We start from the raw sequence: 19,398 nt of genomic DNA, 5'->3' as shown, positions 1-19,398 counted from the left end.
TCCTTCCTTCCTTCCTTCCTTCCTTCCTTCCTTCCTCTCTCTCTCTCTCTCTTTCTTTCTTTCTTTCTTTTTCTTTCTTTCTTTTTTTTTGTCTTTCAGTGTCTCACGTTGTTGTACAGACCAGGTCTGGACTTCAACTTTTGGCAATCCTCCTGTCTCAGCCTCTCAAGTGCTGGGATTACAGACATAAGTCATGCCTAACTATTTATAAAGTTGTAATGGTGAAATGAGAGAGAACAGCATATAACAGAGTGCACTATATCTAGTACTCTGAAAAAAAAGTAATACTTCTTATTTATCCATGGTGAATCCATAGAGTTAGTGCTGATCACTTAGAACTATGGCAAAAGACCTTACCTTTTATGACATTCTTGGGGTACCTAGGAGTTTCTGGTAAGAAACTGATAGCTACTATGTTGATAATCAAGAGCATAATTTGAAGTCATACATAGATCATAATGGGAAATGCCTACCGAAAGGTACAGTAGAGCAAAAAGTTTGTTTCTAGGCTCAAGTGTATGGTTATTGAAAAATTGATGACCTTTACTCCAAATGAATTGATAGTTGAGCATTAAATCTTTTTTTAAATTTTTTTATTTTTATTTATTTGTTTTATTTATTATTTATTTATTCATTCATTTATTTATTTATTGGTCTTTTTGAGACAGGTTCTCCCTGTAGCCCCAGCTGATCTGGAACCCACAGAGATCCACCTGCCTCTGCCTCCTGAGTGCTGGGATTAAAGGTGTGTGCCACTATGCCTGGCTGAGCATTAAATCTTTAGAGCTAAAAATACACAGACATTCTCAGCCTCAAGGACTCCTCGGTAGTTCCAAGTCCTGTTCTTGTTTTAGCTGAAGTCGATGAACCACAGGGATTATAAATGCCTCAAAATGCTTGGGTGTCCAAAGATACCATAAAGTATGCCTCACATAAACTCATGGGTACATGAAAATTATTAGGTTCTTGTTTCTTTATTATACTTTTTCATTATTAAATAAACTTTTAATTATCTGATAGGAAGATAAAATGGTGTCATTTCCCTAAAAACTTAATTTGATAACTTAATTTTCTAAGTAACAGAAGAACCAGTAAGTTTGGTGTAATGTTTTATTTTTAACTTGTCACTTGCTCATGTCCTTACTTTTTCTCTATCTAGTTACAGATTTTCTCTTACTATTCCTTTATCGATTATTGATGTCAGATTCACAGCATGGTAATTTTCTATTCTCTCTTTCCACCTTTTTGGAAGATCAGTACTACACTTGCTTTTTTCCAGTCTTCTGGTATCTCTCCAGTTCTTGAATTTTCAAAAACAATTGTAAGTGATTCAATTGTAAGTATGCCCTATACTTATTTACTTTTCATTTAGATGCGTTTTCTTTGGTTAAAATTTTAAGCTGTTTTCCCTTTTAGTATTCTATTGCTAATAACTTATTATTATTTTGGACTTTCTATGAAGACTTACATAAATAATTTATTTCTAATGTTTTCCTTTAAAAACTTTATTTTGAGGCAGGGTTTAGTATAGCTCAGGCTGACCTCAAACTTCTGATTCTCCTCCCTCTACTTCCCAAATGCTGGGCTATAGGCCTGTGCCTCCACACCTGGCCTCCTATTCTCTTTTTGCAACATATTTTTTATTATATACATTTTATTCGTTTTATGTTCTGTTTGAGAAAAAGGTACTGCATATAATAAACTCCTTTAAGTTTTCACTAAGAAATAAGATTTGTTTGGAAAATAACCCATTTGTCAAGTTCTTTCACAGTGTTCAGCCTGCCTGTTCTGTTTTTCTCGGTTCCTTAAAATAACTACCCATCAATTTCTTAATTACTATTTTGGTCTCAAGAAGACCATAAACTGGCCACTTTTACCTTCTCCACTCTCTGCAGGAATTACCTTAAAGGCTTTTACTGTCTGTCTCAAAAGTTGTTTCCTATATTGTCTTAATAGGGAGTGTCTCCAAAGCATGTTCTTTAGAGAGCTTGGAGGACTAACCGTGCAGTACTTTTTATTGGGGGTGAAACATTCTGTTATGTGTTAAGTATAAGTTTAGTGTCTCAACTAAAATCATTAATAGGAACTGATTTAATTTTGCTGACAAGTTAGCTTTTAGGTGTCTTCCAAGAAGATCAGACTGGTCCTGTGTATTAAAAAGAGCAGGAAGTGCTGATATATCTTTGAGGCAGTATAGTATATTTTTTTTTAAGTGAAAAAAATGGGCCCAATTTCTTTTTCTTTTTTTCTTTCTCTCTACTATACTGAATAGTTTCCAGCTGATGGAGAAGCATGTGTTTTTCTAATTTTCTGTGTCTACTTTAGCTTGCTTTGTTAGCACAATAATATCCTTGAAAACTAGAGATTTCTGTTTTTATCATTATCTGCCCCATAACTTTTTAAAAACATAGATTTCTAATCTTTATGGTTAAATTGAATTTAATTTCTAAGATTTTGTTATATTTTATTTTCTTTGCTGTATCTCAGACCATTTTTGTTTCTCTGTAGCTGCTGTTTAAACATCTTAAATTTTGTTTTTGTGTTTTTTGAGAGTCTGACTGGCCCGAACTCTTGATTCTCGTTCTGAGTACTGAGATTATTGGCTGCACCACCAAGGCCTAGTTTAGTTAAAATGTAAAAAGAATTCTATACAAACTGTAAAATAACAGAATGGTAGTACATCAGTATAGTAACTAGGGAGCAGCAACCTCTTTGGTCCCGATTGCCAGTAATGCAAGATAGTCACTTCAGCTACTGCTGGGGGACATGGGCAAGAGAAGAAAGGAACGAGGGAGCCGGGAACGGAAAGAGAAACTGAAGAGAAATGCAGGAGGAGCATGGGGCGCAGTCGTTGACACTTGTTCAGCCAGTGTACATGTGCTCATCTAACACTGAGATTGCACTGCAGGTGCTGATGAGTGAATGGCAGTCCTGCCCTCTATACCATCCTTCAAAGTAATAAGTATCATAAACAGATATGCTCAGTGTTGGATAGGGCAAGTGCAGAGTAGTGGAAGATTAAAAAAACTCAAGGGGCTGGAGAGATGGCTCAGCAGTTAAGAGCACTGACTGCTCTTGCAGAGGACCTGGGTTCGATTCCCAGTACCCACATGGCAGCTACAAACCGTCCTTAACTCCAGTTCCAGGGGAATCGGACACCCTCTTCTGACCTCTGTGGCATTGCACGACACAGGGGCACTCACATACACGCAGGTAATACACTCATATACATAAATTAAAAATAATAAAATACTTTTTAAAAACTCGATTAAAAAGGACTAATATGAATCAGTAGTGCTTTACCACTCTAAATGTTGAATGGAAAGAGGGACAGATCTGTAATACTTCAAGACAGTTGTTAGAATATTTTTATGTGTGTGTGTGAATATGTGTGTCTGAGAGAGAGAGAGAGAGAGAGAGAGAGAGAGAGAGAGAGAGAGAGAGAGAGAGAGGAGAGAGTGTTCACGTGCATCACATGCATGCAAGTGCCAGTGAAGGCCAGAAGAGGGCATTGGATCCCCAGGAACTGGAGTTTCAGGCAGTTGTGAGCCAGAATGTGGGTGCTGGGAACTGAACCTGCTCAGTAAGTGCCCTTAACTGCTAAGCCATGTCTCCAGCCCTGACAGTTTTTATAAAATAGTCTATCATTTCATGAAATAAGCAAAGACATCACATACATTGTCTGTGAGTGGGAAGTTGGAGTAGCTGGCAGTAGTGAAACTTGTACATTCTTAGTAGATTTGATAAAAGTTTAATTACATCACCTGCTCCTCCATGCTACTGATACATTTGTATATCTTATTTTATTGGTTGTAGCTGAGTTAACTCTAGAATTCCTTTTTAAACACACCTGCAATTTTGGATTATTGTATGAGGATTGTCAGGCCAGATCTGGGATTTTAGACTGGTGACTGTCAATAGAAACTTCCCCATAAGGATTCTATAAAGAAATATGATTAATAAGATCTTTGTGGATGTTTATGAAGTCTGGAGTTTGCTCTGAAGGTGAAGGAATGTTGTGGAAAACTACCCAGAGGGAAACGTGAAAGGAGAGCCAAGTGAGGCATATAGATTCCAGCAACATCGGGTTATTTCTGAAGAATAATTTAAGTGGAGTTCGATTTGAAGAAGCTTAAATTCAATTTGTTTTTAGTAAGAACAGTGTATTTAACTGATTTTAACTTAGTCTTGATAGTTAAATCATTGGTAATTATGCTCTACTATTCTGAAACAAACAAAACAAGTATCCTTTCTATTTTCCTGTGGTGTAGTAGCATCAGAAGAACTTGTCCCTCTTTCTGTATTGTCTATGAAATGTGACATATTTACTATTTTCTACTCTGCTTATCAAATATCTCTAGTAGGACGTTGTCTGGGATATCTTTAAAAATGAAGACATTAACCGTAATTTTATTAAAATCTGGATTATGTTACATCTTATATTTTTCTTAGACTTTTTTTTTTTTTTTTTTTTTTAAGTTTTTGAGACAGGGTCTCCCTGTAGCCCCAGCTGGTCTGGAACTCATTATGTAGATCAAGCTGGCCTTGAACTCACAGAGATCCCCCTGCCTCTGCCTCCTGAGTGCTGGGATTAAAGGCATGCACCACCACGCCAGGCTTTAGAAGTTGTTTTTATATACAGTAACACCTATTGGGAAGGGATTTTTTTTTTTTCCAGGCATTCTCTTTGCATGCATGTGAAAAAATAAGGCAAGCTCTGTCACCTTTAAATTTGAAGAAGGAAATAATTACAAGTTAAATTGACTTTTCCCGTGGTCATAACAGGCTGGAATATTTGTAATATTTTGTTTCAAAATTTCAGTTTTGGTTTGAGAACAGCAGTGATAATAGTAATTGTGGTAGTATTTTCAGTAGATGTAGTGGTTGCTGCATTAGTAACAGGAGAGTTTAGGAGACAGTACTTTCGCTAAATACAAGCTAGAGACTAGGTCTGCCAGCCAATGGTTGTTCCATCTCCATTTGGTGTTTTGAGATTGGGTTGTAACATGCTTTAACAATGATGAAGTGTTATTATATATGCCAAGGTGAGGTATTGCTCTAATAGTTAAGAAACTTCAGTGTCAGTTTACTAAAATGGAGAACATGAGAGCAAGCAGTGTGCTTGGGCCAAAGGTGTGCAAGATGGGAAAAGGCTAAGTTGGAAGTGGGTATGGTGAACTCTCCCATCTATTGTCCTACTTAGTACACTTTGTGGTTGGGTTAGAATTCTGACAGTAGTTCCTCATGACAACTGGCCGTGTGGGCTAATACTGCAGGCTGGGAGTTTAGTTTTTTCCAGCTGTTTGATCTTTTACATCAAGGATTGGCTTCTTTTAGTCAGATAATTAAGAAGTTGATTTCTTCTGAGTAAAGTTAAAAAGAACATTTATGTTTTCTTGCAACTTAAGATATAGTTGTACCAAAAGTAGGCTATGCCATTGCTAGGCTCTTAAACCAAGAAATAAATGGGTCTTCTAAATAAATAAACATTTATACCATGCCTAGAGTATAGTGTTCATGCCAAGGATGAGAGTGAGTAGGGAACTTGATTAGGTGAGAACTGTCAGTTTCACTTGAAGTGGGCTATGTTTGAAGAGGTGAGGGTGTTTAGTTTTTCTCTCTGTGGAACCCAGGCTAGTTGTGACTTTACAGTTCTCTTCCTCCTGCCTCAGCTTTCCTAGTGCTGAGATTGCAAGTGTATACTGCTGTATTTGGCTTTCTTTTTTAATTTCTCCTTAATAAGGGAAGGGAGTGGAAAACTTCAGAGCTGATGGAGTAGATTAAGGAATGGGAGAACTAACCATTAGGAATATGAAGTTAAGATTCTGGGAACAACAGAATGAACTGGAAGAAAAATCAGATAATCTAGGATGTTTTTATAATCCTTTAGCTGAATCACTGTGGTTCTGGTGGTGAGTGGGAGCCAATTATGAGGAGTTTGTGGAAAATGGTTCTGAAGGACAGGAAACCATCTCCTTTGAACAGCAGTACATATACTTGATGAGCATGCTGGAGGCTGATGAGGGAAATTAACACACCGTTTTTCTTGGAGAATTTAATTTTTGTAAACCTACTTGTGTAACTATACTGTTTCTGTTTTGAAAATTGAAATATATGCATTTGTGAAGAATGAAGTGGGTTTTATACTATTAAACATTGCTTGGTTACCACTAGATTTATTGCGAACTTTCTTTTTCTCTAGGGTTTGGATTCAGGATTTGTGCCTAGTGTCCAAGACTTTGATAAGAAACTTACAGAGGCTGACGCTTACCTACAAATCTTGATAGAACAATTAAAGGTATGATATTAGTTACATGTTGTATTGATAATAGAGTAATAAACATCACTGAGCTGGACTTGGAGAAAGTTACTTAAGACCTTGGTTTGTTATTTTTCTTCCTTTAAATCTTTTGGGAAGGACTGCATTTTGACTTTGAAATTGATTTAAAAAGCACAGGTGCTAGTAAGAAAAAGAAATGTCGATTAAGTTAGCTGATAAAGGGAAAAAAAAACTTCTTTGGGTTTAATTTGATATTTTAAATTACTAAAACTCCACTGTGGCCGTATCTGTAATTCCAGCCCCTCAGACTGAAGCAGGAAGATCTCCAAGAGTTCAAGGCTAACCTGGACTATATAATTCCAGGGTAGCCTGAGCTACAAAGTGAGACCTTGTCTCTAAAACAAACAAAATGCCTATCAAGGGATGGGAGAGATGGCTTATTGATAAATTGCTTGCTGGGTGATCCTAAGGCTCTGAATTTGAATCTCCATCACCCACATAAAAGCTGTGGTCAGCATTGTGTTGCCTGCAACTTCAGCACTTGGGCAAGTTGGTGAGACAAGTGGATCCAGAGCTTGCTGGCCATCTAAATGGGTGAACTCCAGGTTCATTGAGAGACCCTGTCTCAAAAATTAAGGTTAGAGGAACAAAAGAAGATGGCCAGCCTGTCTCAGGCATCTGTATGGCACACACACGCACACACTCCACACATCAGAAAATAAAAATAAAAAAAATTAGCCGGGTGTGGTGGTGCACGCCTGTAGTCCCAGCACTTGGGAGGCAGAGGCAGGCGGATCTCTGTGAGTTCAAGGCCAGCCTGGTCTACATAGTGAGCTCCAGGACAGCTGGGGCTACAGGGAGACCCTGTCTCAAAAAAACAAAAACAAAAATTTAAAGTCACAAAAATGTTTTTGGAGAGATGACTCAGTAAGAGGGCGTGCTGAAAAAGCAAAGCACCCTGAGTTCAAATGTTCAGCACTCATGTAAAAACCCCAGCATTGCCACACATGGCTATAAACCCCAACATTGCAGGATGCAGGTGGGCAGATCCTGATAACTGGCTGGCCAGCCAGCCTACCCCAAAACTTCAAGCTTCAGGTTCAAGAAGAGTTCCACTCTTGGGGCTGGAGAGATGGCTCAGCGGTTAAGAGCGCTGGTTGCTTTTACAGAGGATCCAGGTCCAGTCCCCAGCACCAACGTGGCAGCTAACAGTCGTCCTTAACTACAGTTGCAACGGATCCATTGCCCTCTTCTGATCTCCTGATGCATGACATGGGCGCATCTACCTACATACAGGCACAAAATAAAATAATAAATAAAATATATAAACAAAGAGTTCCAGTCCTACAAAATAAAAGTGGAGAATGATAAAGGCGGACACTGGATGTCTGTCCTCCCTGGCTTCTACCTGCGTGTGCTCTGCAAGCACCCAAAAGTCACATTTTCCTTTGGCTCTAATTCTACCTTAGCATTTTTGATTTTGACAGTTCCCAGTCATTCATATAATGCAATGTGACTTAATATATTACCTTGAAAAATATTTTTGCTGCCTTGAAAATGCATATAAATCACCCATAGAAGAAATATTTAAGAAACTACGGTTTACTTCTCTATTTAGTAAATGTACCTCATACAGTAAAGTAGCTTAATTAAAATCATTTTTTTCATATCTTCTAGCTTTTTGATGACAAACTTCAAAACTGTAAAGATGATGAACAGAGAAAGGTAACTTCTGTAACTGTAATTTTAACTTAAAATTTTAAAATTGAAAACCTTTAAGAAAAATCATGGAAGTACCCCAGTATTTCAATTATAGCAATATTGTTGAAGCCAGAGTAAGTAAGGCACACCTATAATCCCAGAACTTGGAAGTTAATGACCAGCCTGGGGTACATAGCAAGATACTATGTAAAACAAAAGTTAAAACACCAAAAATGTGCCAGGCGTAGTGGTGCATGCCTTTAGTCCCAGCACAGGGGAGGCAGAGGCAGGCAGATCACTGTGAGTTCAAGGCCAGCCTGGTCTACATAATTGAGCTCTGAGCCAGTTGAGGCTACAGGGAGACCCTGTCTCAAAAAGACCCCCCCCTCAAAAAGCCACCAAAAATAGTATTATTGATCTATTATTAACAGTACTATCTTAATATGAACTGCAAGTGAACTTTTCTGAATTTCATGCAAATTTTAATATAATTCTGTTTGTGCAAGTACTACATGTCTAGAATTGAGTTCTTTTCTTATATATAATGTGTTGAAGGTAGGGAGTTGGTTATCAAATTTCCATGTGGTTACTTCAGATATAAATAAACCAAAGGAGAAATTTAAAGTAGAGAAGTGGTGTGTGAGGACACAGAGTTCTGCTGGTTTGGGTGGTTCTCCCTTGGATTTCTGACATGCACCTCATGGCTGGCGTGTTCTTTTCTCTTTCCTAATGAAGGCTTCCCTTCTTGGCTAGATTTCCTGATGTGGCATTTTTCTTGTTGTTTTTGCCTTCCTGTTGGCAGTAGCCTTACATTTTGCTCTGTTAACTTACTGATAGTAGTAATTTATGTTCCAAATCACCTTCCATTAATTTTTAGTTTTGAAATTTAGTTTTAGAACATTTTAAAAACAATTTAGGAAAGACAATTTTTGAAAAAAGGCAGATTAAGTCACTTTATGCAGTCTGTAAGAAAGATAAAATCTGTTTTCAAAGGAATGGAAATGTTTTCTGTTTTCTTACAAATCTGGAATTGCATGAATTTTAAGAGAGTATGATAAAAATATCTGTAAGCTTAAAATTTATTTGACTTAGATTAAAAAATAATGTATTTCCTGCCTAACTTGATTGCACGGACTTAGAATAAGGAATTTATTCTGGAAAACTCTTAAAGTGAATAACCACTAAAAACAGCAGTATCTGTTTGTGATTCTCATTATTTGTATTTAAAATTTATTTTTCACAGAAAGTTGAAACTCTCAAAGACACAACAAATGTAAGTTATATGTAAATTCCAACTTCACATTAGAAACTGCTTTTAAATGTTTCTTTTGGTTCGGTTTGGTTTTTTGAGACAGGGTCTTTTGTAGCCCCAGCTGACCTGGAAATTGCTATGTAGACCAGGCTGACCTGTATCTTGAAGCTGACCTGTATTCCGCAAACACCCCCCTGCCTCTTCCTCCCAAGTGCTAAGATTAAAGATGTGGGCCACCACACCCACCTCTAAATGTTTCTGTTTTAAGCTGCTGCTATAAATAAGAACATCTGATTACTTTGTTTTTATGAATTCTTATGAGGGTATTTGAGAATTATATCATTATCCAAAGGAACTTTTATACCCTATAGTAGAAATTGACTCCGTGTACCATTTTATTTATTTATGGTTTTGTTTGTCCGATATCTTTATATAAAAGGTGGCCTCTGTGTGTAAGTATAGGTTGAGTTAGGCACATAACATGTAATCCCAGCACTGGGAAGGTAGAGACAGAAGGATTAGGAGTTCAAGGCCCCAACCTTAGCTGCATAGTGAGCTCCAGGCCAGCCTGGGCTATATGATGTATGAGTCCCTGTCTCAAAAAGAAGGAAGGAAGGGAGGGGAGGGGAGGGGACAGAAAAGAAGGGAACGGGGAAGGGAAGGGGGAAAAGGGGAGAAAGGGGAAACAGGGTGGGGAGGGGAAAGGGGAGGAAAGAAGGGGAAGTCATTGGTGTCCTGTATCTGAAATGCTTAGAATCAGATGTTATTTCTAATTTTGGTGTTTTTAGATTTTGGAATGTATCTTGGCACATGCATAATGTATCTTGAGGTGGGGGCTCAAGTCTGAACATGAGATTCATTTATGTTTCTTAAATACCTTAACCACATAGTCTGAAGACTGCACATGAAGTCAGGATTTTGGAGCTCTTTGAATTAAGGATACTCAACCTATACATAAAATAGTGAGATTCAAGTTTTTTAACACACTGCTTTCTAAATTACCTAATAGACTACTAATGAGATTTGTATCTTGACAGAAGTATTTTTGAAATAGGCCAAATAACACTTCAGACTCATCAGTCTTCTGATAGGACCCTTTGCCCTGCATTCACAAGTCCTGCATCACACTTCAGGAATTGACATTGGCTTGGGCTTGTTGCCGTTGATCTAAAGAATTGAAGACTGACCAGACTCAGGGAAAACTATCATTCAGTTAAAACAGTATTTTTGCCGTTCCTTAACAAATGGTGGAATTGCCAGTGAATAACTTCTTGTGACATCAACAAATTAGAACTCAGCCAGATACCCAGAAGAGGGTATTTATTTGTTATGTAGTCTTTTCTCCCTTGCATGTTTGAACTGATTTTTATATTTTACATGTTAATATCCTATAACTATTTTATTTGCAGCAAGATCCTCAAATCAGTGTTTTGTTTTTATAGAGCATGGTAGAATCAATTAAACACTGCATTGTGTTGCTGCAGATTGCTAAAGTAAGTACATTATTATCTTCAACAGTTTATAATTTTAAAAATTAAAATGATATTTTTCTTTAATAGACATAAAACTCAGTTCTGAAACATTACCTTTCAACAATAAACTGAATTGTGGGACTCTTTAGGGCATTTGATCCCCAGCAACTGGAGTTACAGATGGTTGATAGCCACCATAGGGGTGTTGGGGGAATTGCGGGACTCTTAATGCTGTTGAACAACTATTGTGTTTGGATGTAATCTCACATACATGTGCCTGTTTCTGATGGTGGCTAGAAAAGAAGGGACTATGACTCATGGGACAGGGCTGTTTTGCAAAGTCCTTTACAAACTTTCTTTCCTTAGACAATAAAGGAATTAAGTTTTGGCAGTTATTTTTCTTATCTGCAGTGAAGAGTGTAATAGGTATACTTTTGAAATTTGTGTTTGATACAGCATTTTTGGATTCTGAACTATATTAGTTGAACCACTCATTAGTTATTGTTACTTAGGGAACAAAATACATTTAGAATTATTTTGAGTTAAAATATTCATGTATATTATCTGCTTTTCTGATTTTTTGTTTGTTTGTTTGTTTAAAAGCCCTCCTCCAGAGGCAGGTAGAGATCTCTGTGAGTTCAAGGCCAGACTAGTCTACATAATGGGTTCTAGGCCAGACAGGGCTATAGGGAGACCCAGTCTCAAAACAAAATAACAACAACAAAATTAAAAATCCTCCTCCCCCCTCCACTATTTTTACTTGTTATCTGTCCATCTCTGTCTCTAGCTAGTGGTGGCTAGAAAAGAAGGGACTAGCTTAGCAGGCAGGTTTGAAAATTAGTGGTCAGTTTTACTCATACATCTTTGTTTACCAAGTTACAAATATATTCTCTCTCTCTCTCTCTCTCTCTCTCTCTCTCTCTCTCTCTCTCTGCCTAGCATTATTGGTGACATAGTAGTTTAGGACAATCATTAACTTGTAAGTTGAAGAGTGAATTTTATTTTGAAGCCAGTCTCAATTGTTGGTATATTTAATGTGTCAGAACTCAAGACTTATATTCACTTTCTAGATATTCCTGACCACTGTGCTTGATTTCCTACATATATGTCTAATCTTTTCAAAATATTTTAAGCCAGGCATGGTGGTGCATGCCTTTAATCCCAGCACTTGGGAGGCAGAGGCAGGCCGATCTGTGAGTTCTAGGCCAGCCTGGTCTACATAGTGAGTTCTAGGCCCACTGGGGCTACATGGAGAACCCTGTCTCATAAAGACCAAAAACATTAAAAAAAATATTTTATTATTTTTATTTTATGTGTATGAGTGTATTGCCTGCATGTATATAAATGCACCCATGTTGTGCAATGCCTGCAGAGGTCAGAAGAGGGTGTCTGTTCTCTAGGAACTGGAGTTACAGATGATTGTTAGCTGCCATATGGGTGCTGGGAACTGAACCTGAGTCCTCTGCAAGAGCAGCCAGTACTCCTAACTGCTAAGCCATCTCTTCAGCCCCCAAAATGTATGTTAAAACTAAGAAGGGAAAGTACGTTGGAGGCATGAAATTCATGGTAAAGTTTTTGGTTTAGTTTTTCTTGGGTCTGAAACTACATGGGTGAATACAAAGCACCTTTACTTGCCTAGAGTGTGCATGGGGGTGGGGGAGGGGGAGTGTATACAGCTCACTAGTAAACTATAACCGCATCTGTGATGACGGAGAAAGTAAGAGCTCATAATTTATATATTTGTAGACCAGTTTGGGTTATCCCTGAAAATCATTCAGAACTTTAGATGGCTTGACTTTTATGTAGCCTTTTACTGGCTCAGTAGGTCTTTTTTTTTTTTTTTTTAACCATGCATCAAGAAATTAAAAAAAAAATCCTATTTATTTTATGTGTGTTTGTGTGCGGGTACATGTGTAGGTAGAGGTCAGAGGACAGCTTGTGGGAGTTGATTCTCCTTCCATTCAGTCTTCCATTGTATGGCTCTCAGAAACTCAAACTCAGGTCATCAGGCTTGGTAGCAAGTACCTTTACCCATTTAACCACATTCTAGCCCTCATCAGGAATGTGTTTGAGGCTGGGCATGGTGGCGCACGCCTTTAATCCTAGCGCACAGCGGGCAGAGGCAGGCGGATCTCTTGAGTCTAAGACCAGTCTGGTTTTTCATAGTGAGTTCCAGGCCAGCCAGGGATATAGGGAGATCCTGTCTCAAAAGAAATTAAAAAACAAAAAAAATTGCTGTGCTGTTCAAGGTCTTTTAGAGTGAATGAATAATACTGCTAAAGTCAAGTAATAGTTGGCTCTCTACTTGATTCCAGAAGGAGGTTTTGTGTTAAGGCCTTTGTCTATATAAATACAACTCTCAAAATATATTTGCGCCCTGTATGAACTGTATGTTTAACCCTAATTTCAGTGTAAGTCACACCGTATCAGTTGCCTGCTCAAATCTTTCTCTTGCTGTCCAGTTGTACTTGGAATGGAGCCTAAACGCCTTATAACAAGTACTGTTTGAACCATCGCTACTCTTTCCTTTCAACAACATTGGCCTGTTTGCTTTAGGTGTTTTCCTCGGACAAGGCAAGCTTTCCTTTCAGCTTTAGGGACAAACTTTTCACTTGCTTTTGCTTCCGCTCGGGTTGTACCAGTCACACATTTCCACCTGGACAGTCTCTCAGCTTCACTTCAAATTTCTGCCACATGAGATGTCTAGACTATCTAAAATAATCTCTGACTATGACAAGTTTCTTTTTCTTCATGATCTTTTATTTCTGCCTAATGTACATGTGTTTATTTACACATTCATTATCTCTTTATATGAGGGTCTAGTATCTCTGTATGGGTGACTTACCACTTGTATTACTTGGCTTAGACTGCTGTAACAAAATAGCATAAACTAGATAGTTGAACAGAAATCTGTTTTCCTGTAGTTCTGGGTGCTGAGTGCCTGAGATTTAAAGACTGTACCTAGTCTTTTCAGTCTCTGATGAGGAACCCTTTTTGGCTTAGAGGGATAGCCTTCTTTTTGTGTTCGCTCATAGCCTTTCTGTGGTGTGTGTGTGTGTGTGTGTGTGTGTGTGTGTGTGTGTGTAGAGAGAAAGATCGTCTGATGTCTCTTCTAAGTTGGCTAACCCTATAGAGTCAGGACCCCACCTTTATGACCTTTGATTACTTCCTGGGAGGTCCTTTATCCCCTTTGGCTATTAGAGTTTCAACATAGAGTCTATAGTATACCACTCTGAATGTACCTGATTTTGTAAACTAAGCAGGCTTGGGCCTCATTAGTACTTGAATAGGAGAGCTTCAATGTAGTAGTTTTGGAGGACACATTCAATCCATAAGACTATTGTAACTTTAGTGCCTGCCACATAATAGGATTCTGAGAACTAATTGAACTAACAATGTTTTTCTAAAGCACCGTGCTTAATGAGTGCATGATTTAGCATTTTCATCCCCCACTTCCATGTTAGGGTCAAATTTAGGGCCTTGTATATGGAAAGCAAGCACTCTGCCTTTTAGTTACATTCTTAGCCCTTCTACAACTTTTTTTTTGCATATGTGTGTGATGTGCACGTTTGTGTGTATGCATGTTCACAAATACGTGCTTATATAGAGAGGCTCACAGGATGTCAGGAGTCCTCTGTTTCTCTCAGTTGAACACAGAGTCCGCCATCATAGCTAGTCTTGCTAGCCACTTTGCTCCAGGATCCTGTCTTGTTACCTTCCAGGCACTGGAATTAGGGGTTGGCCACCACACTCACCCCGCATTTATGTGAATGTTGAATATCCAAACCTTGGCCCTCAGGCTTGTGTGGCAAGCACTTTATCTACTAAGCTATTTTCTCAGCTTCTGACTTTAATTTAGTCAAGTCTGCTGTGTGTGATGATCATTCTTACAACTCTTTTTTTGTGTGTGTGTGTGTGTGTGTGTGTGTGTGTGTGTGTGTGTGCGTATTCATCTATACAGGCATGTGTGGAGGCCAGAGTTTTACCTCAAATCTTCAAATTATTCCTGATTGAAACTTTTATGTATAGATTCCTAGAATTGTATAATATTAGATAAGTATTTGAGCTATAATTTGGCCATTATGTTTAAAACAGTTACCAAAGATTGGTTTCTACTGAATCTTGAAAGCATCCAGATAGGACCGAGTTTAAAACTTTAAACATTTTATGGGGCTGGAAAGATGGCTCAGCAGTTAACTCTTGCAGAGGACCCGGGTTCAAGTCCCAGCACCCACCTGGCAGCTCACAACCATCTGTTAACTCTAGTTCCGGGGGATCTGATGCCCTCTTCTGATCTTTGCGAGTGTTGTACGGCATGGGTGCACTTACAGACATGCAGGCAAGACACTCATACTCATTGTTCTTAAAAAGAGAGCAAGATTAGGAATCAGTGATGTCTGTCACAGTGCTCTTTATACCTGGGTTCTCTTTGCATCACTTTTTTTTTTTTTTGGAATTTTCCCCAAGTGTCTAGTAGAAAAGGCAAATGCAGCTGTTTCTGTGTCCTGTTCTGAATCCTGATGCCTTCATTTTGGTAATGCATTTATAGTGTGTGCTTGAGTGAAGCAAAGATTGCATTCATTCCCTTTATTTTAAAAAAAGTAAGTTCTTCATTTTTATTTATTTTATGTGTTTGCGTGTATTGCCTGCATGTAGGTAAGTACACCCGTGTTGTGCAATGCCCATGGAGGTCAGAAGAGGCTGTCAGATTCTCTGGGACTGGAGTTACGGACAGTTGTCAGCTGCCATGTGGGCGCTGGGACTCAAACCCGGGTCTTCTGCAAGAACAACTAGTGTTCTTAACCGCTGAGCCATCTCTCCCGCCTCGTAGGTTTTTATATCTAACTTTCTTAAATACTTTTCTGTGTTTTTCATTTAATCCTCATAAAAACTCTGAAGAAGTAGTCAGTTCACATGAATGAACTGAAGAAACCCAAGAAAGGTAGTTTTCTTTTTTCTTTTTTTTTTTTTGTCTTTTTGAGACAGGGTCTCCCTGAAGCCACATCTGGCCTGGATTCACTATAGATGCCAGGCTGGCCTTGAACTCACAATGCTGGGATTAAAGGCGTGCACCACCACACCCAGCACGAAAGGTGGTTTCTTATGTTGAAGTGTTCTAAAAGTACACTAATGATACTGTGGTCTTTAATTTGAACATTTTAAAAGATTTTTTTTCTTTTTTGCTTCCTCAGATTTCTCTCAGTACTTGCTTTCTCCCCCAGATCTTTGATGGCCTACTAGATGGTACTCCAGAAAATTCCTACCCATCTCTCAGCATGAGACAGCCCCAAAAGACTGTTTATTCTTCATGTTCACACCCATGTTGGCCACAGAGCCTGTTAGAAGGATGGAAGAGTCCAGGGTACACAAGATGAGTTAAAGTTCTTCACATGTAGTTACAGGAAGGAGTTTGTGTCACCAACTTTCCATCACCTTTTTCTTCTTGAGGCACAACTTTGGTGAGCCCAGGTGAAGAATAGCTTATTAGTTAAAAGCATGAATTCTGCAATGAGACTGCCTGTATTGGAATCTTGACTCCCTTTCTGTCTCAGTTTTCTCATCTGTCCAGTGGTGACAATTATACTACCTACGGGGCTAAGGACAGCTCAGTTGGTAGAATACTTTGCCTACCATATACAATGCCCTAGATTCCATCTCCAGCATCACATAAATCAGGTGTGGTGGCATAAGCCTGTAATCCCACCGCTTGGGAGGTGGAGGCAGGAAGATCAAGAGTTCAGGGTCACATAGAGTATTTGAGTCTGGACTGTGATACATGAGAGCCTGCCTAAAACAAAATACTGGGCCTGGGTGTGGTGCCACATGGCCTTAATTCCAGCACTTGGGAGGCAGACCAAGGAGATCTCTGTGAGTTCAAGGCCAGCCTGGTCTACAGAGTGATTCCCAAAAAAGCAGGGGCTTCAGGGAGTTCCTGTCTCAAAAAAGACAAAAAGAAAAACAAAACAAAACAAAAAAAACCTGAGGCTAGGGAGATTATTCAGCAGTTAAGAGCACTGGCTGCTCTTACAGAGGACCTGGGTTCGGTTCCCAGCACCTGTATGGCAACTAACAACTGTAACTAGTTCCAGGGGATCTGACGCCCTCTTCTGACCTTCTTACGAATTGCGTAACATGAGTGAACTTACATACATGCAGGCAATACACTTACACACATAAATATAAAAATACAATAAACATTTAAAAAGTATTACCTGTGCTATAGAGTTATTGATGGAATAAGTGAATTAATATACATAAAATACCAGGTAGTAAGTACTTGCTATTATAAAATACCAGGTAGTAAGTACTCGCTATTATGTCATTGTTCCATGGATGCAGCTATTAAATTTACTGAAACAAAACTGAGAGCATCTGTTTAGAAAAGTATTGATGTAATATCCATTATGGAAATAAGTTTGGCAGTTCCTCAAACATTGAAAAAAGAACTACCATGTGACCCAGCAATTTCACCTAGAGAGCTCCACACCCTGCCATAGAGTTAGCTGTACACCTGTGTTTATTGCTGCTCTATTTACTATAGCAAGGAAATAGAACCAACCTAGATGTCCATCAACAGATGGATAATGAATATCTGAGACATATATAAAATGACTATTACTCAGCTCTGAAGAAAAATAAAATCACAGAATTAGAATGTATAATATTAAGTGAGATCACCTAATCTCAGAAGGAAAAAAAAGTTCTTTCTCATATGTGCCTCTTAGCCTATAATGTATATATAAGTGTGTGTAAACAAATTTCCATGTAAAATGTAGTGTAATATTTTGAAAGGAAACCACAAAGGGGTAATATTAGAAGATAAGGGAGGATGGAATGCAGGAAAAAGGCACATGACCTGGGAAGGAGGAAATAGGGTTGTCATTTTTCTGGCTTAACTTCCAGAGATTTGTCATTTTTGTGGTGGACAGTGCAAAACCTAAGTGGAAGGTGTAGAACCTACATGAAGCTCCACTCAGAATGGCCTGTTCTAACTTTGGAGAAGTTCACTGAGATGCAGAGTTTGGTCTGGGCAAGGGTGTTTGTTCGAGTAGCCACCTTAATCTAGCCCTGTGATGCTTTTGTGAGTTAATTACAATAAAGTGATTTTTATATTAAAAAAAAAGTATTACCAGGTGAGGTGGTACACATCTTTAATCCCAGCACTTGAGAGGCAGAGACAAGTGAATCTCTTGAGATTAACCCCAATCTGGTCTGCATAGGAAGTTCCTGGCCAGCTAGAGCTACAGGGAGACCCTGTCTCAAAAAAAAAAAAAAACCCCATACTGTCATACCTTTAACGTGCAGTCGAAGGTCAGTAATTGTAAGGGGTAGCATAATTTACTAAAAGTCAAACTTAGAAATATTGAGGGTCTTCATCCCTAAATTTGTATGTTTGCTTTTAGTTGTTGATACTATTGTAACTAAATTGTAGAAGTAAATTTCCTCAGCGAACTTAATTAAATGCCTGTATAGAAATAAGTATGTCGTTGCTGTTGGTTGTTGAGTTGTCAGCAATAGAATTCTGTTTATCTAAGAATGAATAAATGGAGTGAAAATCTCAGTGGAACCAGAGAAGTAATATTCTGTCTCCATTACTTACCTAGTAGGTTGAGCTTACTAGGAAAAGTACACAAGGCATTATTTAAATGAAAATGAAAAATGAAGTTAATATCTTGAACGTTTTTCCTTAAGGACCAGAGTAACGCGGAGAAGCACGCAGATGGAATTATAGTAAGTCTAATGTGACTGTTTTGTTTCCCTTTACACTTGCAGAGCATTATAACCAGTCATGTCAGGAGAAGCCTGAATTTCGATTCATTTTTCAACGCAAATTCCTCTATTTTCACCTACTCACTGCTTTTTGTTTTTAACTCTTGCAATTTTCCTTGCGCTCCTAAAGTCAGCCATCTTTGGACAATCACTTGGAAGGGAAATGATAATCTTAAAATTGTTCTGAATTGGTTCTGATTGAATCACTCTGCATGTGTTAACTTGATGCCTTAATTTGCTTTCACAAGACATTACTGTGTTGGCTTTCTTATCAAACCTTTTTTTCTTAGATGAAAACAGAGGGAGGGGTCTGCAATATTGAAACGTACTTTAACCTATTTAAAAGTGTTTACATGCTCCTGTATTTGTGTTGTCATTAGTTTTGTGCTATAGTGCATTCTCGTTGGAACAAGTAACGTGAGTTCTTTCACTTACAGCTGTTTTCTTACTCTTCCACCTTAGCTTTTTACCCTTTTGCTTTTAAAGTAGCTGGGCGTGGTGGTGCACGCCTTTAGTCCCAGCACTCGGGAGGCGGATCTCTGAGTTCAAGGTCAGCCTGGTCTACATAGTGCGTTCCAGGACAGTTGGGGCTACAAGGAGACCCTGTCTCAAAAAGACCAAAACATTAATTAATTAATTAATTAATTAATTAATTAATTAATTAATTAAAAATAAAGAAGAAATAGCTGTGGCTAGATTTCCCAACTGATCATAAGAGCGTAATACTTTATGGTTTTGCAGTTGGGGAGATGGCTCATTGGTGAAGTAGTTGCCACACAACCATGAGAACTTGAATTTGGATTCCCAAAACCCACATAAAAATGGTGGCACACTCAGAGCCATAGCATTGGGAGTAGGGTGAAATCAGGTAGATCCTGTCTCAGAAAATATAATAAAGAGCAATAGTTGACAGGAGTGTGTTT

At 38.4% G+C, this 19,398-nt stretch overlaps 1 protein-coding gene across 9 annotated transcripts in view; it reads left to right on the top strand.

Annotated features, from left to right (window-relative positions):
• Osbpl9 (oxysterol binding protein like 9) overlaps window positions 1-19,398 on the top strand; it is a 176,597-nt gene that overhangs the window by 120,517 nt on the left and 36,682 nt on the right. For 4 of the 9 annotated variants that reach the window (XM_008828455.2, XM_008828451.2, XM_008828453.2 and 1 more), the window contains 5 exons: window positions 6,203-6,298; window positions 7,958-8,005; window positions 9,225-9,254; window positions 10,676-10,726; window positions 18,398-18,436. In XM_008828455.2, the coding sequence (XP_008826677.1) occupies window positions 10,679-10,726; window positions 18,398-18,436 (87 nt within the window). In that variant the 5' untranslated portion in view covers window positions 6,203-6,298; window positions 7,958-8,005; window positions 9,225-9,254; window positions 10,676-10,678. Of the gene's footprint in view, window positions 1-1,252; window positions 1,322-6,202; window positions 6,299-7,957; window positions 8,006-9,224; window positions 9,255-10,675; window positions 10,727-18,397; window positions 18,437-19,398 lie in introns of all 9 variants that reach the window. The other 5 variants (XM_008828452.2, XM_008828454.2, XM_008828448.2 and 2 more) reach the window with 4 other exon arrangements.

Source organism: Nannospalax galili, unplaced genomic scaffold (assembly GCF_000622305.1).
Source record: "Nannospalax galili isolate Female #2095 unplaced genomic scaffold, S.galili_v1.0 scaffold713, whole genome shotgun sequence".
In the NCBI taxonomy this organism is placed as follows: domain Eukaryota; kingdom Metazoa; phylum Chordata; class Mammalia; order Rodentia; family Spalacidae; genus Nannospalax; species Nannospalax galili.
The sequence above is the reverse complement of the archived record's forward strand: the minus strand, read 5'-3'. Positions and strand labels throughout refer to the sequence as shown.